This window comes from Eubalaena glacialis, chromosome 2, assembly GCF_028564815.1.
Source record: "Eubalaena glacialis isolate mEubGla1 chromosome 2, mEubGla1.1.hap2.+ XY, whole genome shotgun sequence".
Lineage (NCBI taxonomy): Eukaryota > Metazoa > Chordata > Mammalia > Artiodactyla > Balaenidae > Eubalaena > Eubalaena glacialis.
This window is the reverse complement of record NC_083717.1, coordinates 21,194,453-21,222,432: the sequence shown is the minus strand read 5'-3', so window position 1 is coordinate 21,222,432 and position 27,980 is coordinate 21,194,453. Positions and strand designations below refer to the sequence as shown.

The following is a 27,980-nucleotide window of genomic DNA, read 5'->3' as shown; positions in this document are numbered from 1 at the left end:
ATCGGGGATCAGCCTGGTTTCCAGCTACATATCAGTCTGGAGATGAAATGAAAGTACTGTTAAGAAAAAGGAAGTCTTGACCTGTATTTATTATCTTCCATATATATATGTGTTTCATTCTTAAAGATTTTTATTTCCTGTAATTGAGTGATTTGTACCTAAATTGGTCTCACCTTAGATGATTTTGTAACCTCAATTCTTTCAGCTCTGTTGGAAACATTGCCACCCCAGTTCCTTCACCCAGGGCCCCCCGCCCGAGTGGGAGGTCTGTGCTCTCCTGGGTCCCTACGGAAGGAGAGCACGAGAAAATACAGCAGAACTGGGTATGAACCCGAACCGAGAAAATAACAGGCTCTCAGAGTGAAAAGAATTTGCTGTAGAGAATGGGGCTTATTTATTCTTCAGAAATCCTTGATCCTTTGTTACTACTGCTATTATCAGAAAACAGATTTGATGCACTTGTTTTTAAATCTGGACATCCATGCTTAATCAGAGGAGCCCTCAGACACTTAAATTTCTTGTTTAATTCAAAAATATTGACATTTAAACAGAAGATTATATATTATGCAGTCTCATTATACTTGTACCACTGCAGTTTGTTTTCTTTTTTTGAATTAATTACATTATTTTCAGGACTCTGGCTTACATCTTCCACCAAGATGTATGATCTAAGAGATGTGAATTCAAAATGATGTCACTGTTAAAGTTTAAAAGAACATGTTATTTTAAAAATCATTCATCTTTATAGGGTACCTTGATTTTCCCGCTTTCCTCCAATCTCTCCCCACCCTGTTTTCCCCTTTCATGGTTTATACAACTCATTTTGGAACTATAATCATTGGCCTGATTTTCTGCTTTTATATCATTTTTTGGTATCTAAGGAAGAAAAAAGCCAACCGTAAATGAACTGTTAGGAGGAGATGCTATAATTTGTTATGGGATAAATTTGATACAATAACAACCCTTTCCACGCAAAACCCTTGCTCTCTGTAATTTCCATCTTCAGAGTGGTTTTGCTGTCTTTAAAGTGATGAAAGCGCTGAAATACGGAGCAGATGAAGAACAATGAAGTATAGATTTTTTAAATGGTGGAAATATTGCTTTTATGCAATTTACTGACTCTTAACATCTGTGCCGTGACTGTGACTCCCAGAGCTGAAGACCAGTCCGCTGGAGGTTCAACACCAGTCACCTCACTTTTCTCACATGTTGCGGGGTAACAGCAGGCATGATAGCTTCACGTATGCATCGTTCCATCCCCAGTAGCTACCCAACGTGATAAGAAAAAAATGCAACTTTGTTTTCTAGGAGAAAGAAAAATAACCCACAGGGAAGGGAAAAGCTCATTTAAATAGGAATATTAAATTTCTGGGAGGAGAAGAGAGAGGTCTGTTATCATGCTGAGTTTCAATAAAAAGTGGGATTTTTTTTAATCACTTGGGTAGAATTAACTTCTTTTTATCTCAGCAAAATTTCACAGCTTTAATTGTGATGGAATGTTTAGCAAGCTAAACAGAGAGGGAAGAGAGTTGGTTTCTGCTGAGTATTTGCCAAGTGGCGAATGTTGAAAAGGTGCTTTCGGAAGGAAGTCCTCCTGCCTGAGGTGTCAGGCCCTTACTTTCTCTAATGATTTTCTCCGTATCAGACCTGAACTGGTCCTGTTATATAACCCTTGGCCATTTTCTCACTCACTACCTCTGCTCCTGCCTTTTAAAGGAAATGAACACAGAAGCTCCTAGAACAGCGAGATTGATTAGGAAAAGAAGCTAAGTAGACATCTCCTCCTGCCATTTGAGATGTATCTCCTTGGTCTAGAATGCTCCTGATATTTTCTTTTTGATTTGTGGTAGCTCCTGGGATTACAGCTAGAGTAGATGTGATACAGAAGGAGGAGAACCCCTTCTGAAAACATGGGGACAGTGACATTGGTCCATGCCTGTGTCCCCTGAAAATCTCCTTCCTTCATCCATGTTCCTAAAATGAAACCCACTTCTCCCGATTATATTACTGGGTCTGTATGATTCCTACAGTTCCAAAGTTCAAAAATGCTTAACTGAACATTGGAAAAAGTGGAAAAAAAAGACATGAACGACAGGCATTTTCATTCCCATTACAGCATTTCGTTCCCCTCCTTTGTCCCCTGCTCACACGTGGAAACAGGCAGACACACCAGGACAAGTCCATCTTTCAGACAAGCGAACCGTGAAGCTTAATTAAAGAACAATGATCAGGTCTCTTGTCTCTGAGGAGGTCCTGGGATGGTCGAAGGAAGACCCATGAAGAGAGAAGGTGAGGCAGTGTAATAATCAGAGCACGAGCACAAATGGCTTCATCGACCACCAGAGCCCCAAAGACACCAGTGACAGGATCTGGAATTTTCTCTTGGTGGTACTATTCAGAGAAGAAGAAGGACCATCAAACCATTTAAAAACGAGGCCAGACCATCCCCCGTGCTCCAAAATAGTTCAGAAAGCTAGGCCCCGAGCTGACTGAGTGTCCTGAGCGGAGTGGACCAGCCTGTAACCCCCTCTCCACTTTCCGCTGTGTCTGACCACAGGGCTGCTCTTCACCGATTGTGGTGAAGTTCGCCGATACTCAGAAGGACAAGGAGCAAAGGCGTCTCCAGCAGCAGCTGGCGCAGCAGATGCAGCAGCTCAACACTGCCACCTGGGGGAACCTGACGGGTCTGGGTGGCCTCACCCCGCAGTACCTGGCGGTAAGTTCTCGGGGGGGCTTGAGGGGGGGCATGTGGTCCCCAGGAGAGAGGCGCACACCCATTGGAGCTCTTACAGGCTCCTTGGCCCCGAAGTGCACCCAAAGCTCATCTTCAGGACATTACGAACGCCAGGAAATTCCTGAAGTCAGCGTCGATGAAGAATATTTTTCCAGGTGAAGCTGATTAGCATAGGAACAGGACTCTTCATGCTAGCCGCGTGGAGGCTGAGCAGGGTCCCACAGGGCTGAGTGTCTAACCTGTGTTTCAGCACAAACTCCAGCATTGGCAGGGGTGCGGCATGCGTGATAGATGATGATTTAACGGCGCTGAGGCAGCCGTGGTTGGCACTCTCACCACCTCCCCGGTCGGTCTGTTCCACATCGGGACCTCAGATGGAACTTTCCTTCACTGGGTCCTCCCAGTGGAGCGATGTCAACTAAATTCAAATGTTTCTTTATCTATTTGAAACCCAAAACTCAGATCCTGTTTCAGGCCAAATAGACCCAATTCTTTAACCATCCCTTACATTTCATTGTTTCTAAACTTTCACCTCCTTGTTTTTTTCTGTTGTGCTGCCTGTTTTACTTTGCCAGTGTCTTTATTAAAATGCCATAATCAGAATGTAAGATAGTTCCTCCCAGGAAGATCCAAACAGCATGAGCAGTGACCCCTATTGTGGACTTTAAAATATCTTAATGTAGCTTGAGAGCAATGGAAGGCAGCTCGTACTCCTCTAAGGTTTTATTTATTTTTACTTGAACTACTGCTAAAGCATGCTACTCTACCCGACTTTTCTGCTTTGGAACCTAAATGCTGGACTACACATTTAATATAATTTCATAGTGTGCCTTTGGACCTTTTATTCTAGCCTGTGTGTGTGTGTGTGTGTGTGTGTGTGTGTGTGTCCGTCCGTCCGTCCGTCCGTCCTAATTCTGTCCTGACATTTGAACTGTCCCTCTCAGGATTGTATGACCCATTCCGTACTTTGTAGCAGAACCAATACTGTTCTGTAAAACAGTCCTTCCTGTGATCTTGAAAGGTAAGATCACCGTGCTTCTACAAGTGAGGAAAGGGAAAGGCTTAAGGGAGAAAGGGGTGGGGGGGGGGGATAAACTGGGAGATTGGGATTGACATATACACACTACTATATATAAAACAGATAACTAATAAGGACCTACTGTATAGCACATGGAACTCTACTCGATACTCTGTAATGGCCTATATGGGGAAAATATCTAAAAAAGAGTGGATATATGTATATGTATAACTGAATCACTTTGCCGTACACCTGAAACCAACACAAATTGTAAATCAGCTATACTCCAATAAAAATTTAAAAAAAAAAAGAGGTTATGTAACTTTCCCCAAGGTCATGGCACTGGTAGTCAAGGAGGGTTTCAGCCCTCCATGGGTTCCCTCCATCCGGCGGGGCTGCTTCTCCAAGGACAGATGTGACTCACATTCCTCTTTTATCCACTCCACCCCAGTGCCTATTGGTGTCTGCCATGTAATTGCTACTCAAGACATGTCTGGATGTCTTGCTGGAGAAGCGTGCCTCTCCTGTCTTCCCCTGAGTTATTAATAAAAGCAGTGACCAAGTTTGCTGTCACCTTCTAGCCATTTCTCCATCTTATCCACAAAGAGATAAGAGATGAGAGATTTCATCACATGTCTTGCTGAAATCTGTATGTGCTCTGCCATATCTTTTTCTTGGTCTATCGGTCTAGAAACTTTATGAGAAAAAAAAATGAGTCTAGCTGAACAATCATTTGTTTTTCACAAACGTGTGTTTTTCAGTTGTTCACAGATCATCGGTTTAAGTGCAAGAATTTCTATCGGAGATCGATGTCAAGCTCACCTTTTCGTAGTTTCTAAGAATCCAGCTTCCTGCTCCACCACGTCTGAAAACCAAGACACATGTGCCTAACCCTGGTCTTCTGGACCATCTCCCATGCCCCAAGGCGCACAGAAATCTCTGGCACATGTTTCTTTGATCACATCTGAAAATTATTTCTGAATCCTGAAAGAGAATTCATCCCCACCTCATTTATAAAGACATGTTCTTACACGCTCTGAACTATGTTTTCCCTTACCGAGGGCTTCCATTCTTTCTCTGCCAAGTTTGCTCTACCCCTTTCGATCGGAAGCCCATTTCTCTGAAAAGACCCTTGGCCTTTAAGGCATCCCCTGCCTCTGTGTTGAGGGTAGATTCTGAATGTGGCTCACCAAAGAGTGGTTGTCAGTGGGAAGAACTGACACGGAAGTAGTTTAATGACACTCCAGGTATTGCCACTTACTAATCAGTAGGGATTAATTAATTCCTCAAAGTGTCTTCAAAGCTAATTTAACTTGACTAAACTTTAATTTTTTTAAATATCTAATATAGGAGAGAGTAAGGGCTTGCAACCACAAGAGAATGAGAAACCCAAGAAATCAAACCAAGATAAGGGATTTCTCTCTGTCGGAACGGATAATTCCAAGCTGCTTCCTCTTCCTCATTCTGTGTGTCTGTGTGTATGTGTGTGTGTCTGTGGGTAATATCTAGGTCGTATACTACCCTGAGTCGAGAAGGATGAATGAAAGTTGCAGACATATGTCTGGGAACTGTTGATGTTTGTTTTTGTCTTTTTTTTTTAATTTTATTTATTTTTTGGTTGCATTGGGTCCTCGTTGCTGCGTGCGGGTTTTCTCTAGTTGCAGCGAGCGGGGGCTACTCTTCGTTGCAGTGCGCGGGCTTCTCATTTGTGGTGGCTTCTCTTGTGGAGCACAGGCTCTAGGCACGCGGGTTTCAGTAGTTGCAGCACATGGGCTTCAGCAGTTGTGGCACGCGGGCTCAGTAGTTGTGGCCACGGGCTTAGTTGCTCCGCAGCATGTGGGATCTTCCTGGACCAGGGATCAAACCTGTGCCCCCTGCATTGGCAGGCGGATTCTTAACCATTGTGCCACCAGGGAAGGTCCACAGCTGTTCATGTTAATCCCCATAGGGATTACATTAATCATTGTAACTAAGACTTAAGTTGAATCAGCCACCGATATTCCACTCTACCTGGTGCTTTTAAGTCAATTGCTAGATGCCCATTTCTGAGTCATATCCAGTTGTAGAGTTTCCTTCTTCGTAAGCTGAGGAGACCTACCATTACCTGGAGGAGTGGCAGTGCTCTCCGTTAGGTTTTGCAGCACTCCAAACGAATTCTGAGAGCTTATTTTTTAAATAGTGAATTCATCTGGTTCCTCCTAAGCTCATAGTACCATAGCAGTTTTTTAATAATAAATTTGGTGAATCTATGCTTTTAGCATCCATGGACTTTTGAGTATAGGAGATAACTCCACACTTGCCCCCAGATACAAACTGCGGCTGTATTGATCAACCAAAAGGAGAGTATCAATAAGCCTAGTCAAACACTTAGTATAGCGCCTAAATTAACCTATAATTCAATTGATGTGGACGAATAAAGGAGCTCTTTCGAACAGTAACCACATGCCTTTACCTTGTGGTACCCACCGTTTCTATGTGGGGGATTAAATGTATTTTTGGAAGCTCTAGGGACAAAATACAGAGACCTTTTCACAGCTGTCTTCATTTCTATTTTAAAAGATGCTGATATATTTATAATGCATAGCATCAACATACGTAACACCAGATACTTCTGAGTTTTGACAAGTAGTATGTTGCTCTCTGCCAACGAAGACCATCTTAAAATGGGTGACATTGTCTTGGTCATGAAGTCATGACAGTGACTCTGTGGCAGCAGATACATACACTTACGCCTGTAGGTATTACAGTGATTTCTCTGTTAGCCCAAGAGTCAGTGAATCTATACCTCTCTAATGAAGGTTGTAGGACACTGAGCTGTGAAGGAAAGCGGAGGAGACCTAGGGATGGACCGCGATTGACAGAGATGAGTTACGGGAACTACTAGGCTCCAGAGAGATAGCATTAGTCACGCCATGTTGGTTCCCATAGATTTAACACCTGGTTGTTAAAAAGAGTAAATTGATGAATTGTTTTAAGGCAGCTATGTTACTGAGTTTCCCCAGTGTCTGTGTTTCTTAATAGAGATTAGACATTAATATGGATTTATAGCCCCAACTCTCGGAACCTTCAGCCCATTAACAGGCAGCAGCAACCAACTATGTAAATGTAAAGGGAACTGGACGTGCCCTCAGTGGACTTGGGAAGTTCCCTTGACAGTACATTTCCAAGCTCCACTTCATTTTGACAGTACCTTTCTCTTTTCTTTTGCAGCTTCTGCAGCAGGCCACCTCCTCCAGCAACCTGGGTGCATTCAGTGGCATTCAGCAAATGGCTGGTAAGTCATGAAGCGAGCCTTGCCTTTTGACCGTGCTGTTGTCTGAATTTGGGATGGGTTCAGCAACTGGGGAAAAGAAGAACAAAGAGTAACTACCCGTCCTAGTTGCTTTCTGGCTTAGGTGTTAAAATTAGAGTCAGCTGCTCAGAAGTTGATCTTCTAACTCTGGCATCTCCAGCAGTTATAAAATGAGAAAATTTGGGGGGCTGAGAATTCCTGCACAGTACCCTCCAGAGTTGTGTTTATTTTTTTAAAAAAATGGGTCTGCTTGCTGGGGGATTTCCAACAGGATTCCTATATCCAGGGCAGCCACCATGATTGACATCCCTCTAAAATTTTAATAATAGGCAGTCAATAAAAATGTTTTGACCTTCATAATGAAAGCCAGGCTTGCAGGCCTATCTCTGATACCGTTTGCAGTCCCTTGATAACCACAGACAATTAACAGGGTGCCTTTTTTTTTTTTTTTTAACTTTAGAACCCCAGTTGACAGAATTGTGCGTCAGAATCTTTTATGGGAAAGTAGAATCTTTGTTCTTGAGCAAAATCAAAGTGGGACTGGATTTGAAAGCCGGCTCATGAAGGATTTCTTTTTATTATGAGCTGTGTCAGCAGTAACTGAGGGGCAGTGATTAGTGAAAGGTCAGTCCTGCTGTGTCACCTTCCAGGCTCATATCCTAACCCACACCACGGGGCCAGGGAAGGCAGCCCGCACAATGAATCAGAACACAGGTGCCAGGAACCTGCCGCGAGGAGCAGTGAGGAAGCTTCTTCCTTGCTTGATTCCGAAAAGATAGGGGAGCGCAGGCAAGGAGAACAGATTTTTGGCGTATTAGAATCGAGCACAGTTTGTTTTCATCAAGGACACCCTGAGTCAATGAAATGAACCCAGGATGTACAGAATAAAAGCCTGATTTCCCTATCTGTCACTATGAAAACTCCTTTTTTCTCTTTTTTTTTTTCCCCCTCCCACATGCATATCCTTGTGGGGTTTTTTTTCCTTATTTCACTTTGAATGGATCTGGAGACACTTGGAATGAGCACACGTAGATTTCTGCTCCTGTATGTCCAGTGGTTGTCAGCCCAGCCTTTCGTGGTGGCCTCCAGGGTTAATGGTAACTTGTCTGATGGGACATACTCGCTTACAGTAAAAACAATGCTCAGTTACCCGTGGGGCTTTAAATCTGCTGGTACCCCCAGCTTGTTCTGTTGTAATAACACTTTTGGATTATTAGGGGAAAAAAATACATGTTAAAATAATAAGTAGTGAAATCATTCAGCAGAATGCTGACGAATACATTTGGGGAAGCTGGCCTTGGAGCTGAGCATCGCCTTGAACAGTTGATTTATTTTTAGTTCTGTGAAGGGGATTGGAGAGACAGGACTAAAATATTCAGAGAGTTTTCTACGTTTTAAAAAGAGATAACCTTCCAGATTGCAAGCTCTGAAAGAAATGCTGAGATTTGTTGCATTTTCCACCAATGCAAGATTTGTTTCTCTTCTAATCGAAGGGACCCACCCAGATCCAGAATTAGAGTCTTTCCTTAGAGGAAACCTCAGGCTCTCCCGTTCACACAGTTGAATTATGCAAAGAAGGTCACTGGGTCCTGAGGCTATTGCCAGGCATGTCTTCTCGGGTGGACGGAGCGCCTTGTCACTCTTCATTAGGCCACAGGCGCCTGTGGCTCGCCAGGTCAGGTCAGGATGGTAGCATCTGCACGCCGTGTGCTCATTTAAAAATGGAGGGTATCTGGGAATCACCTTAGAAGGTGTATGGGGCAGATGGCTAATTTAAAGGTGGTCTGTAAATGCGCTCGGCTTTCCAAAATACCCCTTTCTCGAATCTTCGGCATTAAATTCAGCACCGAGGCTGCCCAGGCTGTGCATTCGAAGGCCGAGTGGCCCATTTTCCACTGTCACCTTGAGTAGTGAGGACCAAGGACATGGATGTCAGGGTTCTGTCTGCTTGGCCATTTCTATAACAAGTACCCTTCATTCCTGTGGAAAATCAGGTCTCATCATCCCAAGTGTTGGAAGCATCGTGGTTTGGGGTATTTTTTTCAACCAAGTGCTCTTGGCCCCCTGCTCTGTCATCTTCTCCCAAGAGTAGGGCTTAACTTTTGTCACCGCCAGTCACCTAAACCAGTCTCAGAAAGTGGGTGGATCATAGAGGCCCCTTCTTGGAGGACATTTCCCCAGTGCACCGACTTGTGGGAGCGGGGGCCCCTCTTCCGCATTCCCCTAAAAACCCTCTCTTCCTTCCCCTCCTCCCTCACCTCTGAATCACTGATGCTCCAAGAAGGCGTGGCCTCAGCCCTCACTCCTCTAAGTGGCACTTGTGACTGTTTTTGCGTGGACGAGTAAGTAAATTTATAATTTGGCAGGTGCAAATTTATGTGTTGGATACAGTCCCAATGAAGCTTAAGTGAAATACCTGGTGTTTTAATTAAGAAATTTGACTTTATCCCGACGTCTAAGCCACAGACCATTACATAACCTAACGACTGTATCTTCATGAATGAGTTGTCAAAGATTTGGGATCAGTGAGTTGGTACAACGTCATACGTGTTACACAGCGCGTGGTATTGACATACACGGTGGAAGCAACATGAAGGAGCCCGAGAGGTGGTTCATCCCAAAGCACCCCTGGGCTTACGATGCTTGTAAATTGAGTGAGATTGTGGCAGAGTGAGAGCGGGCACCTCCACAATTCAGATGCCGCGTTGATGTCCTTCCTCCAGGGCCAGAGAATAAACTCCACGTGGAAAGTTCGAGTACTGCAGCTGAGAGCACCGTCACCAAAGAGTGAAATATCATTTCGGAAAACAGTAATACTGTGTTGTGAACAGCTCTAAGAACAGAATGGTCTGTCCTTCAGGAAATTGAGGTGTCTCACTAGAGTCTAAAATGTCTCATTTGAATGAGTAAACATTTTCTGTTTGAGGAGAAAATAAAAGAAAGCTGGAAAAAACAAAAACGAAAAAAAAAAAATTAGGAGACAAGTTCCTAAGTACTTACATCAATAAAATTGAATAAGACATCAACTATACCTCTTTTTTCAAAAAAAAAAAAAAAACTTACCATTTTCCTTTCAAATTGAAAATAACTTCAGACATGTTTTACGATTTTATAAAAGGGAACCTTTACTAAATCTGAAATTTAAAAAGCAGAAAATAGATTAGTTAGGATAAAATTTTTATAAGCTGACTGCTTTTATGTGCATCCTTCAGTCGATTGATTTTACTTTCCTTCTCATAACTTCTGATAAAAATGTGTCCATTTCTCACTCAACTGTGGTATTTGTTCCATGAATTTCTGAAATCTCAGAAACGTGGGGTCTGTGTTCAGGCCAAGAGTCTGGATTTTTCCTGAAGAAGAAGGAATTAAGGGGAAAGTGGCTTTCCGGTTTTTCACTTCTTTATAACAACTATCATCTCAAAAAAGCATCGTGTTAGAAAAACAAGGGTAGTATTGCACAAGTTTGTTTTTCAGAGAGCTTCTTGAAATAATCATGGGGTTTATCCTCACAGCACAGCCAAGGACAAAACTACTACTTGCTACTACGTAACAGTTGGGAACACTGAAGTACAAAAAGTTCAAATAAGTTCTGTGAGCCCAAGGACCAGGAAATGGTATTATATGGATTAGGATACAGAATTCCCAAATATCATAAAGCTTTATGAGATTGGGACCATTAGCATCCCATTTTACAGGTGGGGCAACTGAGGCAGAGAGAAGTTAATTAACAAACTTGCCCAGAGTCACTAAGCTAATAAATGGCAGATCCACATTACAAACTGGCCTGATCCAAACCCCGAGCTCCCTTTGGCCCCCGAGATGGTCACACAGCGCTCCATGTCTCCACAAATCCAGGTATGTTCTGTCAACATGAGCCTCGGTGACTGGTCTGCACAAACGGTTGAAGAGGCCAAATAACAAACAACTCTGAGCCATCGACAAACTGCAGGAGAACCGCAAAACTGCTCAAAAAGCAGCACTTCAGAGTCAGCCACAGGAAGACCTCCTCCTTTCACTCTGGACAACATTCCAAATTTATTAAGAGGGGGTTGTTTTTTGTTAGGGGAAATATTTTTCAAGGGTGAGGGGTTGTTAGTAAGAGATTACAGAGATTAAGAAGCGATGGCCAAAGAAGAGGATCTTGTGATAAACAAGGGAAAACTGCTTCCCTTGACTTATGATATTCAGGAAAGCTGGTAGTAATTCGCTTCCAGAATATCTGGCCTAAGTTTCCAAAGTCACAGTGAAATCGTAGAGGGCAAATATTTTCCCAAAACAACAACATAGCAACTACTATACCTGTTGGAGATCCCCTCCCAGCAAAGGCGGGCTTGCAATGTCTGTGACGAGCGGAGAAGAGGGAAGACTTCGGCAAAAACTGTGCATTGGAGGCTGAGACCCTCACGTCAGGGACACACTTGGGAGGTGTGCAAACTGGACCCACGAAGACCCCAAGTTCTTCCCACAGCCAGGCACCCTCCGCAACCCCCACTTCCTGCGAAAGTGCTAACAGGCCTTCTGAGAATGTTCCATTACCACCCATCTGTCACTTTTTAACAGACCTGATTGGCAAGCGCTTGTAACAACTGACATCTGTTCTCGCTTATTGAAATGCAGATTTATGGTAATTGCTCCGAACAATAAGACACAGAATTACCTAAGGTGAACATTAAATTAAATTTTCATGCTCTTCTCCTTATAAATAATTTTTTTTTTAATCTTAAGTTTCAAGTAGGCATAATGTGCATCTGTTTGGTACATAATTTCTTCGTTTGGAGAAGGGTTTTCTTTTCCGGAGTAATGAGTGAAAAGTTGAAGCCCTGTATGCCCCAAATTTTTTTTTTTTTTTTTTAGCCCTCTCGATCTCAGCACACTGTCGGATTTCCTAAAACTTATTTAAATGTTTTGCATTTCTCGTCACCCAGATTGTTGCCCCTGGTTTGACGGGTGCCCATCCGAGCAGCGTGCTTTGTGAGGTTAAATGGGGGTGGTTTTTCTTCTCAGAGAAGAGCTATTTGCCAGAGCAGACCAGCATCACACACCCACACACCCCCCACGCCTCCTGTCCGGTGCCCTTTCAGGATCCTCGTGTGGGAGGAGCCGCGACGAGATGGGCTGGGGGGTGGAAAACCAGAGGCGCTGTGAAAGGAACTGAGGAGGAGGACAGGACAGGCTGTGCTCACAGCAGAAACAGACGGAGAAACAACCAGAAATGTGAACTCAAAGTCAGCAGAAGCAGACGCCCCCTTTTAGACAGCCTGGGGGGCCCAGGACGGGCCAGGCCCTGGTGGGTAACTCTGCCCGTCCAGGGGCTGAGTCTGCAGCAGCTGGCGGTCTGGAGAGCCGGTGCTGCTGGGAACCCGGAAAGTCTGGTGCAGTTGAGGAGGTAGAGGATGAAGCTCGGGGTGTGTCCCCACGAAGCTTCCGAGCTGCTTTCCCAGCGTGGGACAGACGCCGTTCCCAGCAGCAGCATGGCCCCCAAGCCCCTTCCCTAAACGGGAGGGGAGGGGAGGGGAGGGGACATCGGGGGTGGGAAGAGCCAAAACACCCATCCCCGAGGACGTGCGCTGCTGTCGGTGAAGAGTCCAGAGATTCTGCCCCGCGAATGCTGCCCAAGATCTCACGGAACCCCAGATGTACCCCGTGATGTGCCGACGTTAGCAGTGCTCAGAAGGCCCGGGGTGGTGCAGGGGTGTCCTCCCTGGGAGGGTTTCTTTCTGGGGGGATGGACTAGAGAATGGGCCTCGGGCCTCCACCTGGCCGGACAGAAGGACACCGTGCAGGGAACAGGTGCCTCTGGGGCTCCATGGCCCACGTCCAGGCACAGCAAGACCCACGGGAGGTGGGCAGGAGCACCTGTCGAGTCCCCACGTGCGTGCTGCCCCCAGTTTCCTAGCTCCAGCCTTGGCATGGGACCTGCCCTGGTGTCAGCCACCAGCTTACATGTTCTTGGAGAATCTCTGGTTGGTTTTGTTTTCTTTCCTTGGCTTGACTGTGTATACATCTTGGTCCTGAGGGGGAGAAAGAGCCATCTTCTTTCATCCTTTTTCTGCATTCTCTGCGCCATCACTCCTGAGCTCTGATCTCTTCTCGATTCCTCTTGTCGCCACCACCAACCCCAGGCCTCTCGTTCAATGGTTTTCTATCAGGACTGACATCCATCACTTTTAGGCTATCTAGAGGCATTGGAAGTCCTCCAGCTTCTTAGGATCTGCTACCAAAAAAGTGCATGCATCATACACATGCTTTTTCATAAAACTTCAGGGAGCTCAGAGACCCCCCCCATATCTCATCAGGGGAGCTCCAGTGAGGAGCCCCTGAGTTAAGTGACAAGCAGGAGGGAAGCCGCCACGTGACCCGCTCAGTGTTCAGAAGAGGGTGCGGCCCACCGTTCCCCGAGGATGCGTGGGCCGAGGTCTGTAATGTCTGGATTCTGAGCATGGAGGGGAGAGGAAATGAGAGTAAGAAACTGAAGGGTTGATTGAGTTCGAGACAAGATCTAGTGCCTGGTTAGCTGGTTTCTTAGCTGCTGACGCAGATCACAGGTTCATTTCCAGGCCCTCTGGGGCTCAGGTGCCCAGAAACCAAGCAGGGGCACCATTGTACACGCATCCTTGGACCCTGGGCTCCTGCTAACCAGGACCCACGCATGCTCATGCCGGGCAGCATCCCTCACCCACGGCCGTTCTCTGCTGAGATTCCATCAGAAGGAGCAGGGCCATGATGGGCAAGTGTTCGGAGCCGGTGGACGTTTACATCTGATGTCCTGGCCCCTTTCCTGTGAAGCCCTGTGTTTGTCACCCCTTCCCTCCTCTCACTGCCTCCCCATCCCCCCCCACTTCCCAGGTGGGAACCAGGAGGGACAGAGGCACAGGCATGGGGAGGCTCGGGGGGCAGGGAGGGACCGAGAACCAGCCTCCTGTCCCCAGGGCTCTGACCCCCCACGTTCTCTGTGGCACGTAGGACAGCAAGAGTGCCAACATCACATGGGTTTGTTACAAATACTAACTGAGCGTGATTAGTGTGTCCGGCACATGCTTTGTCTTTGGTACCATTATCCTCATTATTGGGGGGTAATACTGTTGTGATTATTATCCAGCTGATAGAGTCCGCTCTGCCCTGGGAGTTGTTGTTTAGCTTCAAGTGTACGAAGCATTTACTCTCTTTACCCTCGAGGTCCGTTCAGTTTTACACCTACTTCACAGCCAAGAAATCCAAGAGGCAGACGGTTCATGTGCTCAAGGCCACGGAGGCTGGCAGAGGGGAGGCCGAGCCCGATTGGAGCCCAGATGTCCTGGAGGCGGAGCCCGTGCTGCCTCCAGTAAATGGGGTCCTTGTCACTGTTGTCACCAGCAGGGAGAGCTGTGCCTTCCAGGCCCGAGGAACACAGGACAGGTTGAAGGGAGGAATGTCGGGGTCAGGGCTGGGAACAGGACTGCACCCAGAAAAGTGAGGAGGAGAGGAGGGGGGCCTCCCGGAGCCAGCAAGGAGGACCACGAAGGGACAGGCTAGGAGGACGGCCCGGCCTCCTCGGCTCCGCGCCGCCCGGCACTTCCCTGTCCTCTGCTCATCCCTGTCAAACCAAAGACGCCAGAGGGAGGGGATACGGGGATATATGTATATGTACAGCTGATTCACTTGGTTATAAAGCAGAAACTAACACACCATTGTACAGCAATTATACTCCAATAAAGATGTTAAAAATAAAAAACAAACAGCAAAGACGCATGAGAATGGGCTTCTGGATCCAGGCCTGTTTCCAGAAACGGACCGGATTCCCCCCAGTCCCTGGCTCCCCTCCGCTCTGATCTCCAGCAGACTCCTCAGGGCGGGGAATGTCTTGTTTTCCCCACTCAGTTCTGGGTGCAGGGCCCGGGTCTGGCCTGGCGTGGCCACGTGGTAGCGGTCGGCTGGCCGGGCGGCGCCTGCGGGCCCTCCTGCTGCTGCTTCTCTCCATCTAACACTCCCCTCCTCCTCCCTCCCGCGCCCCCCATGCCTTCAGATGCTGGGGTCACCACGGCCTCTCCTTCCCAGCTTCATCTCTGCTTCCTTTGGTCTGTATTCTACCCCTCAGTGCAGTGCGGTGGTTGGACAGAGTTGGCCCTGCCCAGTGTGGCGCCCCAGAGCCCGGCCTTGGCAGTGGAGGCGGGGAGGGGCTGAGCGGGGCAGCGCCTCGGGTGAGGGGTGGAAGGGGACACACAGGGAGAGGACGGTGGGACAGAGAGCCCGAGTGTGGTCGGCGGGACTTCGGGACAGCGCTGAGTGTCGGTGGGTGAGATGAGGAAAGCACACGGTCCTAATAAATATTTGTAGAAGGGATTAATTAACGGTTGAGGGAAACAGTCAATATTTGAAGCTGTTGTAGATACTAAAGAACTAAGAACAGAGAAAAACCTCGTTTGGGTGTGTAGACAGCGCTCTTTATAGCAGCGCGGGAACATTTCATGCTGTTTGTTGCCCTGTTCATTCATCTTCCATGGATCCACCCATCACCTACTATGAGTGAATGTAGCCGTGTGTGTGTGTGTGTGTGTGTGTGTGTGTGTGTGTATGTGAGTGAATGTAGCTGTGTGTGTGTGTGTGTATGTGAGTGAATGTAGCCGTGTGTGTATGTGTGTGTATGTGAGTGAATGTAGCCGTGTGTGTGTGTGTGAGTGAATGTAGCTGTGTGTGTATGTGTGTGTGTGTATGTGAGTGAATGTAGCCATGTGTGTGTGTGTGTGTGTGGACTTGAAAGCGAATAAGGCATCTTGGTCCTCAGGGAACTTAGCATCTAGTCGTGAAGGTCAGCAATCCGTACAAACAATGTGAAAGCAGAAGGTGGTGAACGCAGCAAGAGTTCGGAACAGCGATGGGGGAGTTCACAGATAACATGCAGGAAGTGCGCGTGAGACACAGACTGTCAGTCACCCTCCGAGGGCACGTGCCTCAGCCTCAGGAGGGTCTGTGAGGCTCTGACCCAGGTGAGCGGGCTGAGCTCCTTCCCGCCCCAGAATCAGGCCGTGGCTCCGCCAGGCAGGTCAGAGCAGGTGCCCTGGGGGACCCTCCAGCCCAGGTTGAAGAGGGTGCTCGGCTGATGGTTAACCATTGCCAGACGCGCAGACTTCAACGTCGGTGCTGAACCCTGCTCTCGTCTGCACGGCCGTCTGTTGGTGGCGGTGTCTGGTCGACTGCATCATGTCCTTAGCACGTTAGAGGGGCCGTGCCAGCCTGGCAGGTCCATGCTGGTGCACCTCACACACACACACACACACACACACACACCCCCCAGCAGCATCACCCCAAGCACGGCCCCTGGTCACGCCAGCATGAGTGCATCAGCTGCTTGCAGGAGCCGCCCCCTGGGTAGGGGCGGGAGGGGGAGTGTCCGATGGGGTCTGCACTCAAGCCCTGTTCCCCCAGCTCCGTTTTCCTCAAGCAAACCGGAAAAATAGGCCCTGGGCTTTTTCCACTCCCAAGGTCTCATCAGAACCACCGTGTCTGACCCCTGATCTGAGGGGAGGAGAGAGCTTTGTTCCCAGTGTCCCCTCCTCGATGGAGCGGGGTCACGTTCACAGGATGCCCCCAATGCTTTGTCCTGCTTCTCAGCATCCCCAGGAGCTCCGTGGGTTTGAGAAACAGGTGCTGGCTTTTACCGTAAGCCACAGGACTGGGTGCCTCCTGGAAGAAGGTAGAGTATCATTTTGAGCAAAATGAGAACCCATTTTGCAGCATGGACTTGGGGAACTCTTTTCTGAGTAGAAATAAGTCCTGACTGAAGCAGCCAGGATGGAGGAGCAGGGTAAGTGAGCCTGGCAGCCGGGCTCTGAGCCACGCTGAGACAGGGCTCCACATGGTGGCCAGGGGCTTCGCAGGTGTGTTGCTAGAACATTCTCTTGCCCCTCCATCCACCCCCCGTCCCCACCCAGCACTGTTGTCAGACCACTGTCTCCGGTTATAAAGCAGGTTATATTTGCTCAGCAGCCATGTATTGAGTACCCGGATTTGAGACATAAGAGGAAGGTAAAATTAAGCTGATGACTTAACTCCAGTATCTTTCTGTATAAAATTCTTCTGTTTGAGGAGAGGACCATTGTTTCCTGCTTCTTGAATGTACGTGGGGGTAAAGTGAACCACAGAAAAAGACTTTGTGCAGAGAACCTTTGGATTGAGAAGCAAAAGGAGAGGGAGAAAAGAGACTAAAAGTGTACACAGCACAGACTCCAGACCCGAGCCCCCCAGCGTCCGGCCAGCACCCCCATGACGGATCAGCCGCAGACCTCTCGGCAGAGTTTCCTTTCTCTCTGCTATTCATTTCTTAATTTTCGTTAGCCCTCGATTCATTCTAGCTAAAAAGTAGTTCCTCTTTCAGATACAAATACGTTTCAAATGCAAACACAAATATTTTACAAATAAAAATATTATGGCACTGCCACTTTTTTTCATTCTTTTATTCAGCAAATATTGAGTTCCTGCCATGGACGCGATTTCAAGTTCACATTCAAAATAGACCTGGAGAGAGAAGTTCAGGGTCGATAATAATAGTAACAGCAACAATAGTTGCTGACATTTATTGGGGGCTTACATCGTGCCAGTTAGTATGCTGGGTAATTTTCATTCATCGAGTTATTTAATCTGCACAACCACCATGTGAGGGAAGGTACAGTAACTGTTACCACTGACTCAGGAAGCAAGAAACAGAGAGGTTAAGAAATTTGTGCAGAGTCACACAGCTGATAGAGCCAGGAAGCTGAATCAGTGCAGCTTCAGAGCAATAAAACATCATTTCTTCTGTAATACCTTGTACGTGTACCTGTCGAGTTTAGGGATGGAGAGTTTCCCCTGAAACTCCAGCTGTCCAAGCCCGGATCTCACAGTTTCTTGACAGCCACGAGGTGGAAGGCCCTGCTGTCCATGGTCCATGCAGAAACCTGTTGCTTATCTTTTAGGATGACCTGCGCAGCTTGGGAGGAGGCGTTTGGGAAGAGGGTGCTGGGTTGGCACAGGCTGCGTGGTGACACACGAGTCCCCAGGGCAGCTGGGGCAAGTGTGCCATCCCGGAGCTCTCTGCCCATGTCCCCTGCCCTCTCTTTTTGGAAACGGGCGAAGTGGGCCTATTGCTGACGTTGCCTCTCTCTTCCCCCCCGCAGGCATGAATGCTTTACAGTTACAGAACCTGGCAACGCTGGCGGCGGCTGCAGCCGCAGCCCAGACCTCAGCCACTACCACCAATGCAAATCCTCTCTCCACCACGAGCAGCGCCCTGGGAGCCCTCACCAGTCCCGGTAAGGGGTCATCCTGCCTCTGGGAGACAGGACGCGGGGGTCAGTGCCAAGTGCAGGGTGGATGCGTCCAGACGGAGCCAGGCACCAGGCTTAATTACCTGTTTAATTTCCTTTTTTGTTTGCCTGTTTTTAATTTTTTTGTTGTTGTTGAAGTATAGTTAATTTACAGTGTTAATTTCTGCTGCACAGCAAAATGACTCAGTTATACACATGTATACATTCTTTTTTATATTCTTTTCCATTATGGTTTATCCCAGGCTATTGAATGTAGTTGCCTGTGCTGTACAGTAGGACCCTGTTGTCTATCCATTCTGTATATAATAGTTTGCATCTGCTAATCCCAAACTCCCAGTCCTTTCCTCCCCAGCTCCCCCGTTGGCAACCACAAGTCTGTTCTCTATGTCTGTGAGTCTGTTTCACAGATAGGTTCATTTGTGTCATATTTTAGATTCTACATATAGGTGATATCATGTGGTATTTGTCTTTCTCTTTCTGACTGACTTCACTTAGCATGATCATCTCTAGGTCCATCCATGTTGCTGCAAATGGCATTATTTTGTTCTTTTTTATGGCTGAGTAATGTTCACCACCTCTTCTTTATCCCTTCCTCTGTCGATGGACATTTAGGTTGTTTCCATGTCTTGGCTATTGTAAATAGTGCTGCTGTGAACATAGGGGTGCATATATCTTTTAAAGAAACAAAGCTTGAGCGTGCGTGTTTTTATCCTCCAAGGATAAAATGAGAAAAAAAGTTTTGCGAGGGAGTCCACCCTGGTATTGATTCTCGCACATTCATTTTGTTTGAAAAATGTGCTGTTGCTTCAGTCCTCGCGAGGTTTCCCCATGATGAGGAGCCTCAGTCTCTCAGGAATGCTCTTTTCTCCTGTTTTTTTTGTTGTGTTTTTGGTTTTGGTTTAGCAATCTAAGAATTCTCTGTTAAATCTCAAAATCCCGAATCATCTTCGTCATGATATTTCACACCAGCTCCATCCTTTACATTTGATTTTCAACACCGTGGCCTAGAGGGGACCATCTATGTTGTTCCTTTGTGGTCCCATTCTGGGCCGTGTCATTTAAAGTGTTTTTTTTCTCCCCCCCCCCTTAGAAATTCTGTTGCCTTATTCAAAGGCAGATGCTGTTTTCTTTTGCATAGGAGCCAGACCTAATGTGGTTGCTTAGACACCGGGATTTGTTTTTTAAGAAGCGTTTTGCTGGCTTGCCTTCCTCTCTGTGTTTTCTGGGCCTTGATGGATGATCTCACCTTCTCCTCTGGTACGTGGAGGAGTTGGCCTGAACAACTTCCAAGCCCCCGTCTAACTGGAATCCCCAGGGCCCTCTATCGGCTGCTCCCAAAAGATGAGCTAACTGTCCAACACGCTTTTATGTCATAGTGTGGAGATTTCTTTCAGAAAAATGGAGAAGGAAAGCTACAGCACCCGGCAGACCAGCTTTGTTAAGGCTTCCAACTTCAGGGAGCAGTGAAGCTGCCACAGCCCTTGATTTGTTTACAAAACATTGTGTTTCTAACACATTTCCTTCTGAGTACAGTTTTGAGGGAGAAACCTAAGAGATGTTTAGGAGAGGCTGGAAGTTGTATCCTCCACCTCATCTCAAAGCAACAGCACATGGGACGTTGCCTTCATTCTTGAAATGTCTTCAAAAACGTACCATGACTACATGTGGGCCTCATTTCATGCAACAGATAATATTCCTGAGACATCAGCTTTGTCGTTTTTTTCAAGAGATTAAGTTATAACTAATGCAAAACATAAACTGGTTATTTAAATCCTTTTTAAGACATACACACTTTTGACGTGGTATATTCCCGCTTATGAAAATAATAGTGATTTTTTTTCTTAAAAACAAATTAAACATTTGACCTCGCTAATGTATCTGTTTTAGAAATCAGCTTGAAAAGTGTTTTTTAAATGAGAATTATCGTCTCCCTGTGAGGACTATGAAAAGATTGCATTAAACCAGCACAGACTCCGTACACCTGAAACTAACACAACATTGTAAATCAACTCTACTCCAATAAAAATTGAAAAACATCACAGAGCATTGTACATGGATTTTATACATTTATACATGGATCTTTAGTCAGCAGCTGGTATTTTTAACTATATTTTGTTTGGAGTGAAACAACTAAACATCCCTCAAAATCTGAATGCTTTTTTAATTGTTCATATGAAAAGGAAGAAGATTGGCTTTTTTCTTTTTTTAAAAAAAAGAAAGCAATATTAACTTTATTTTGGCAAAAGTAAATGATTGTAATGTTTCCAACCTTGGCTTTCAGCCTTGACTCCCTTGTATTTAGAGTAACCAGCAGAAACTCACCACATGGTTGGTAACAAGGTGGAGAAAAAAGAAAACTTTTTTCTATGAAGACTCTTTTCCTTACATGGCAAGGAGCCAGAGTCCACCGTTTGGCCCATCAGCCCTTAAAGAGTTTACTATTGTAGTTACACTGAAATTATTCTGCTGTTCCAGAAGTGACCATTCTCATGATGGACATTTTGGTTAAGGGTATGTGGCCTGTTGTTTGCTTGGCCAGGTTCATTCGACTTTACGAAAATATATTCTTCCGTTGTGATGTCTGGGCAGGAATGTGCCCAGGACATTCCAGAGAATCAGAATTGATACTCGAACGTTTTGTTCTCCTTTAAGAAGGCTCATTGGTTTAAGAAGCCAAGTGCAAAAGTGTCTGTCAGCTGATCAGTGTCGATATTGTAATTGACAGCTAGTGCTTTTGAGCATCTGTATAGCCTTAGGCGTTGGCCTGGGTGCTGGGGACACAGCAGTGACTGGATATATACACTCCCCGCCCCCGTGAGTCTCCCCGTCTGTTAGGGGAGCTCGGACGATGAGCAGTCGTGTGTGCCACGTGTGTGCCAGGCAAGCGCTGTGAACAGAGAGACCGGGCAGGATAAGATGGAGAGAGTGGAAGGGGTTGAAGAAGGCTTTCCCCCTCTGGAAAGGTGGCGTTTGAGCAGAAACCTGAGGAAAGTGAAGGAAGCACGTAGTTAGTCCAGAGAAAGGGTGTCCAGGCAGAAGACAGAGCAAGTACAGGCCGTGAGGCAGGAGGAGGCCTGGCACGATCACAGGCTCACGTGGAAGGCGTGGTGCTGAGCAGGGGCGGAGGGAGAGGTGAGAGGTGAAGGGTGAGGGGTAAGAGAGAAGGTCCGTGTACATGGATCCATTCCATCCAGTATGGTCAGGAGCACAAATACATAGTGACCTTCTTAAAATGCAGGGCACTCAAAACAGCCTAAGAAGATAGCCAGAATATTTAAGGAACTTGAAACATATTTGACCATCTTCAGCTTTTTTCTGAGACCTGAATGAAAGGGAAAATGTGTCCTGAGATGCATTTTCTTTCTTCCCACCTCAGCCAAGCGTCCTTCCCTCTGCTCTTAACGTGGTGTCTGGCCCTTCTGGAAATTCTGCCAACGGAGGTGTCAGGGAGAGTGGTTTTTCTCTTCTCTGTTGAGGAATGCTTTGCATAAGAGCTGAAAGTATTTGATTAGAATCCTGAAGTGTAGCAGCAGAAACGATTTAAATCTACGTTCCAATTATTTTTCTTAAGTGTAACTAAAAAAAATCTGGCGTTTAAGTGCAAGTAAATTATTTGTCTAATTTCCATCAGGGACTCTTTCAAAGTCACAGGTAAGGTGGTTAGTAAGAATTCATGACTCTCCACTTCATCAGAGCAATTTCCCAGGAAATAAAAGGGATAGAAAGCTGGTCCCAAGGCCAATGTGATTTTTTTATTTTTTAAATAATGAAAAACAGGGCTTCCAGTTGAACCGTGAACCAGTCCATTCAAACTGTAAAGTGAATCAAAGCTTCAGCCCACCCTCCTGCACAGGCCTTGTTTTTACCCTGTTTTTAAAGATGTCTCTTATGCTTCAGGCAAATCCATCTAGAAAGTAAAGGGACAACTCAGTCCTCAAAACTATTAATTTTTTTAATAATTGTAAATTTATCATTTCAATTTTGCACACCCAGGAACAAGCTCCCTACAGCATTATTATAAATGATTTTAAACAGTCTGTGCTTTAAGACATAAAAGATTAAGTATTAATTTAAAAAAAAAAAATCCCCTTCGGCAATAAATAGGTTTCTTTGTCTCCTGGCCTTGAAATAAACATTAAAAACGTCTCAGTTGCCCATGGTTAGAATAAGTGTTTCTTGCACTTATCAGATGGTAGGGAATAAAGTTAGAAATTAAATCATGAAAAAATAAAAACCAGGTAAATGCATATTATGCCTTTAATGAGTTTCTTTGAGGTCTTTTGAAGCCTAATTTAATCATATTTCTTGTCTTTTATTTTGATATGATAATTTTTCCTTTGTTTACTTCTAATCTCCTATTTAGTTAATTAATTCTTGGATCATTTCTCCTTACCCAAATTTCAACCTGTTTTTGAGGCATGAGTCTCGATATTGGTATAAAGAGGCAAATTGTCTGTGAGGCATGTGGCTAGGTCTTAAAGAAAGATAATAATATCTGTCTTCTCCCCAGCTTGTAGATTTGTTGCCTTTGCCTGGTAATTCTGAGAACTTGGGCAGGAGGGTTATCATTACTACACGCGAACATTTCTCTGGCATTTTCTGTCTGAAACATGATGTTGCATTCATGTACCACATTATTCCACTGACCTTCTTCTATTTTCTTTTTTTTTTATAAAAGGATGTTTTAAAATTCTCCAAATGCTTCTGTAAGTGCACTCAGTCAAGTGAACGCTTCGGGATAATAGATAATTTCTGTCGACAGTGGAAGAAGGCATTTTAAAATGGTAGGGAGCATTTTTCCATTCCTACCATTGGCTTTTCACATAGTTTTCACTCTGAAGTCTAGGCAGTATTTTTTCCCATCTTCAAGACGCGGCCCGCCTCCTTGCAGGCTGTGAAGCTTCCTTGTGGACTCTCTGAGGGGAACAGAGACCGGGGGTGTTTCCATGGGATTCAGACCTTTCCCGGGCTCCTCACATTAAGGAGGGCCAGCAAGTGGTCCCCTCCAGTGTCACCCACCGCTGTCACCAGGCTGGCTGAGCGGTGGGGACCTGGAAGTTATCCTCCGAGTCATCCCAGAGCCCTTCAGTGTTACGAGAGGCTTTTGTCCCCCCGCTAAGTGTCTCTGCACGCGTGTCACACGAGAACTCGCATCGTGGGAAGACATGGATTCACAGGCAGACTTAGCCCACATTCTGGAGCCTTCTGCTTGGCAGGGCAGGTCCATGAAAATGAGTTGGGCCTGCACTGCCCCGTCCACGCCGTCACACGCGGGGGCAGTAGTTACAGGGTGGAGTCTGATGGGGCCAGGAGAGAGGCACAGACAGACAGGGGGCACTGGGAGAGGCCATCTCCCCAGGCTGCCGAGTGATGCCACGACCTCGGGGAGTCTGAAGCCAACCTTCCAGAAACCTGTTCCCGCCGCCTCCCATCCCCATGAGACACCCTCCCCCTCTCACTGACCCAGGCTCAGCCGGTGAAGTGACCTTTGCAGCCAGCCTCTGGTTCACTGTCATCTCATCAGTCACCGTGTCCAGTCAGTTCTCCCTCTGAAACGTCTTTTTTCCCCTCCCACTGACACCCCCCTGGGTGAAGCTCCCTTTGTCCCATCAGCGCCGCCACCAGCTCAATCTTGCACACTGTTACCAAAGCCAACAGCTCAGTTCAGACACTTTCCACGCGGTTCACTGTAGTTTCAACTAGAGCAGGACAAACTCCTTAGCGTGGCCTTCAGGGAACTCCCTGACCTGCCTCCGTCCTTTCTCCCCAGAACTGCCGCGGCCCCCCAGCCCCCAGCAGCCTACCCTCCAGCAAAATCGGGATTCTTCCTCCTCCCAAACACACTGTCGGCCTTCTTGCCTTTGTTAAACCTACTGGCTGCTCTGCCTTGAATATCTTCTCTCCAATTTCCTCCTGTGAAAACCTCCTACATCACTCCTTTATTACAGTGTCAATGGTTGGGAAGATTCATGAGTAGGTATAAAATTGGTGTTTTTAATGCACATTATGAAAAGTATAGTTTATACTGCTTTCCATAGATGAAGCAGCAGTAAAAAAAAAGTTTTCTAGTAATTAATAAAACTTGCTTTTAGTAGTATCATACTTATCTCTTAAGAATCAGTGCAAATGTCATCTCCACCATGAAGCCTTCTGGAAACAATTAATTGCTTCCACAATGTATTTCTAATATAAATACGTACCTCATTCTAAACCTGGGTCACACGCAGGCTGCTTGGTAAGGAGCTGTATTAGAAGCTCCCTGAGGGCGGATTGGAGGGAAAGAGGAACAGTTGAGCAGGGAAGCAATGGTCCATCAGTGCCTCACGTCTGCCCTCCTGTACTGTCAAAGTACGTTCCTCTTACTTCTTCTAAAACACTTATTTCCTTTGCGGGCTGGTTGTTTGGGCACTTGTCTCTCACCTTCTAGATAGTAAGTCCTGCAAAGTAGGAACAGTTTCTTTACTCGTAACCCCTCTTGCATTTGGAACAGTGTGTCATGCACAGTGTCATGCATACTTGAAGTGTTACTTCAGTTGAACAGCAAGTAGAAGTGCTGGAAGAGAAAGGTTTGAAAGCCGCGTGTTCCGTCTAGCTCAGCACACGCGTCCCTAAGAAGGACCCTGAGTCTGTCGTGGTGACGTGTGGCAGGGTCCGTGCCCCCGCCTTACCACCAAGACTTGACTCTTGAGTAAATCCCAACATAGCCGCACCTGCCAGGTGGATGTTCAGGTCTGACAGGTTTCTGAAGAATGAATCAATACTAATGCACATTAGAACAAGGTCATAGAAAGCAGGGATTTTATTCCAATAATTTTACAAAGATTGGCTTTCAAAACATTCTGATGTCGTGATATAGAATAAGTAAGAGTCTCAGGTCAGATAAAGGGATTTCATTTGAAAAGAACCATCTACTCTGATGTGGGCTTTTGAAAGACCATCCTCAGACGCGCTCTTAATTCCGTGTGCTTCGCTAAGTGCCCTCAGGTGGGCCTCCACAGGGTCCATGAAGCAGGGTCCCATTTAACTTTGGGGGTATTTTTTTCCTATGCTGCTCTTCAGCATGTTATTAATTCAGGGATCCATTATTCATTTGAAAATCACCTGGGTCTCTTACCTACCCACGTTTCCCCTTAGGCCTATCTTTTCTCATTGCTTATTATTAAGCAAGTGAATCTCAAGCAGTCAAGTTTTCCCCTTCGTTAGCTATACTTTAAAGTGTCGTAATCAAGCAGAAACAAGTTGGTTTTTAAGATGAATCCGTCAAACAGCCTTACATCCTCATTGCTGCAGAAAGAGAATGGACATTCCATTTTTTGCTCGTTTTTTGTAGGTTTCACCCTTTTGTACTTTTTTTTTTCTAGAAGGTTTCCACATGTTAACTTGTTCTTGACATTATGGGGCTCGCTTTATTTTCATCATTGCTAATGGGATTGAATATTATGTAAAATGTTCCATAAATACAGTGTCACTAGAGTGACTATAATTTCCTGATATATTTTTTTCATTCAGTCAAGAAATATGTATTGAGCATCTACTATGTACCTGGAACGATTCCAGGCATTTGAAACACATCAGTGGACAAAGCTGACCAAACCCCTGCCCTCACGTCATTTATATTTTAGCATTAGCTTTTTAAAAGACATATTGACTAAATTCCCACTGTGGTAAAAGGATTTGGTTATTAGTCTTTAAATATAAACTATAGCTTCTATACCCTTTAAAAAAAACTTTTCATGACCAACTTTTTTGTATACCTTATGCTAAAATTTTGTGAATTAGACCAAGGTGGGGAAAGGAGAGATCTTTCTCTACTTTCTCCCTCGTCTATAAACTGTGCCATTTTTCTATACACTTAATGCAACAAAGAGCTCTGAGAATAGTATTCACCATTAGATTAGATTTGGTAAGTGGCAAAACCAGAAAAAAGAGAAAAGTGTCCTTGGCACTTCTGCTCCGTGGCTTCTCAACAGAGGCATTTCATGAAAAGCAAATATTTCGAAAGTCCTTAGGCATTTAAAACATAATCATTGGGAGTGATCCATCTTTCCAGTAAATGCTTCTTTATTTGGCATTGATCATTGTGCTTCTAGGGTTTAAAAACAAAAAAGCATGCAAAACCTCCCAACTGGAGTTTTGACGGCCCCTGCATGTGCTGGGCGTTTTGGTGTGGAATTACCTCTAAATTTCCCTTACCATCAAGGAAATGAGAAGAATCTGTTGGTCCAAATAGCAGAACCGCAGCTCGTTGTCTCATCCATTAGTTTCCTGAGCTGCCAGAGGCATCTCAGCGCCTGCCGTCAGAACAGCTTCGCACGGTGGCCGGGCTGCCCTGCGCAGTCGATGAGATGCCCATGCCCTGGCGCAGTCTCTTAATTGTCCTGAGCTAATTTAAAGCTTACTAAAGCTGCCCCGCCGAGTGGGTGACGATACCGTATGGTCCTCCCCTTTGCCGCAGAGCTTGGATTTCTGCAAGCTTGGCCCCGGGGGTGGACACATCCCGTCCTTCATTCGTAGGGCTGTCACTCACTCAGGACTTTGGTCCTGCTTTGTTCGGGGTGCACTTTTTCAATATTTTTAGATAGGGGCTCTCATTCTCCGCGTGTTTCCTTCAGTGGTTCTGGAGGCTGTGCTGTGTCCGTGATTCAGTGTAAACGTTGCCCTGCACAGTCTCCTGCATCGTGTGCAGGTCCACGTCATGGCCCCTTGTGAGGTGTGTGTGAGCTCAGAGGTGTGTCTTCTCTATAACGCAGCCACTCAGTGAGACTACCCCGCCCCCCAAATTATCTGTGTTGCTGTCTGATATAACCATGTTATCATTGCTGGCACTAGTAAAAGCATGTATGGAGTGCTTAATTGTGTTTTATATTAGATGGAAAAAGCAACAAAACTTGACTCTAGTCACAACTTCCCAGAGGCTTATGATCTAAGGTCCATGCTTTAAGACTTAAAAGCAGCAAAATATAAATGCTTCATTCGTATGTGGCTTAATCCCTTAAACTGGATGCAGTGGCCACATGCAAAAAAAATAAGCAAAATGCCCCAACCTGGACTCTTCTGGTTGAAGAGCAGGAATCAGATAAGGCACAAGGTGTCAGTGACAGCAGAGATTCTGTCTTGAGGAAATGAGGGTAACTTTTAACAGGAGAGTTGGCGTTGGAGCCAAAATCATAAGACGAATAGGATTTTGGGAGGTAGAAATGGGAGATTTATCAGATGTGTCAAGCGTGAGAAAACACAGAAAAAGCATTCAGTCAGCAAATGGAAATGCATCTCACTTTTCACCAGCAGGAGATGGATGGGAAATAGGAACCAGGGAGGGAGGGCCCTGAAAGCCGCGGCTGAGAAGCTAGAACTTCCTCTCGCAGGCAGTGAAGAGCCATGGAAGGACTTGGAGCGCAAGAGTGTCAGTGACGGCACTTGGGTACCGATTGGATGTGGGCGAGACAAAGGGAAGGAGTTGAAGACGGGAGTGTATTGAGCTTGGGGACCAGTAGGACAGCGCTTTCATTAGTAGAGAGAGGGCAGTCGGGAGCAGGAAAAGTTTATAGTGGAAGATGGTTTGGTTTTATACACGTTGGGCTGAGGCACATGTGAACTGGCCTTTCATTTAAATACATCCCCAAAGCAGATGGGTTACCTGATCCTTGACCTTGCCCT

The 27,980-nt window shown here is 46.0% G+C and overlaps 1 protein-coding gene across 4 annotated transcripts in view; it reads left to right on the top strand.

Moving 5' to 3' along the window:
• CELF2 (CUGBP Elav-like family member 2) overlaps positions 1-27,980 on the top strand; it is a 518,375-nt gene that overhangs the window by 457,913 nt on the left and 32,482 nt on the right. For all 4 annotated transcript variants that reach the window (XM_061181641.1, XM_061181639.1, XM_061181642.1 and 1 more), the window contains 3 exons: positions 2,558-2,716; positions 6,963-7,026; positions 18,174-18,308. In XM_061181641.1, the coding sequence (XP_061037624.1) occupies positions 2,558-2,716; positions 6,963-7,026; positions 18,174-18,308 (358 nt within the window). The remainder of the gene's footprint in view (positions 1-2,557; positions 2,717-6,962; positions 7,027-18,173; positions 18,309-27,980) is intronic.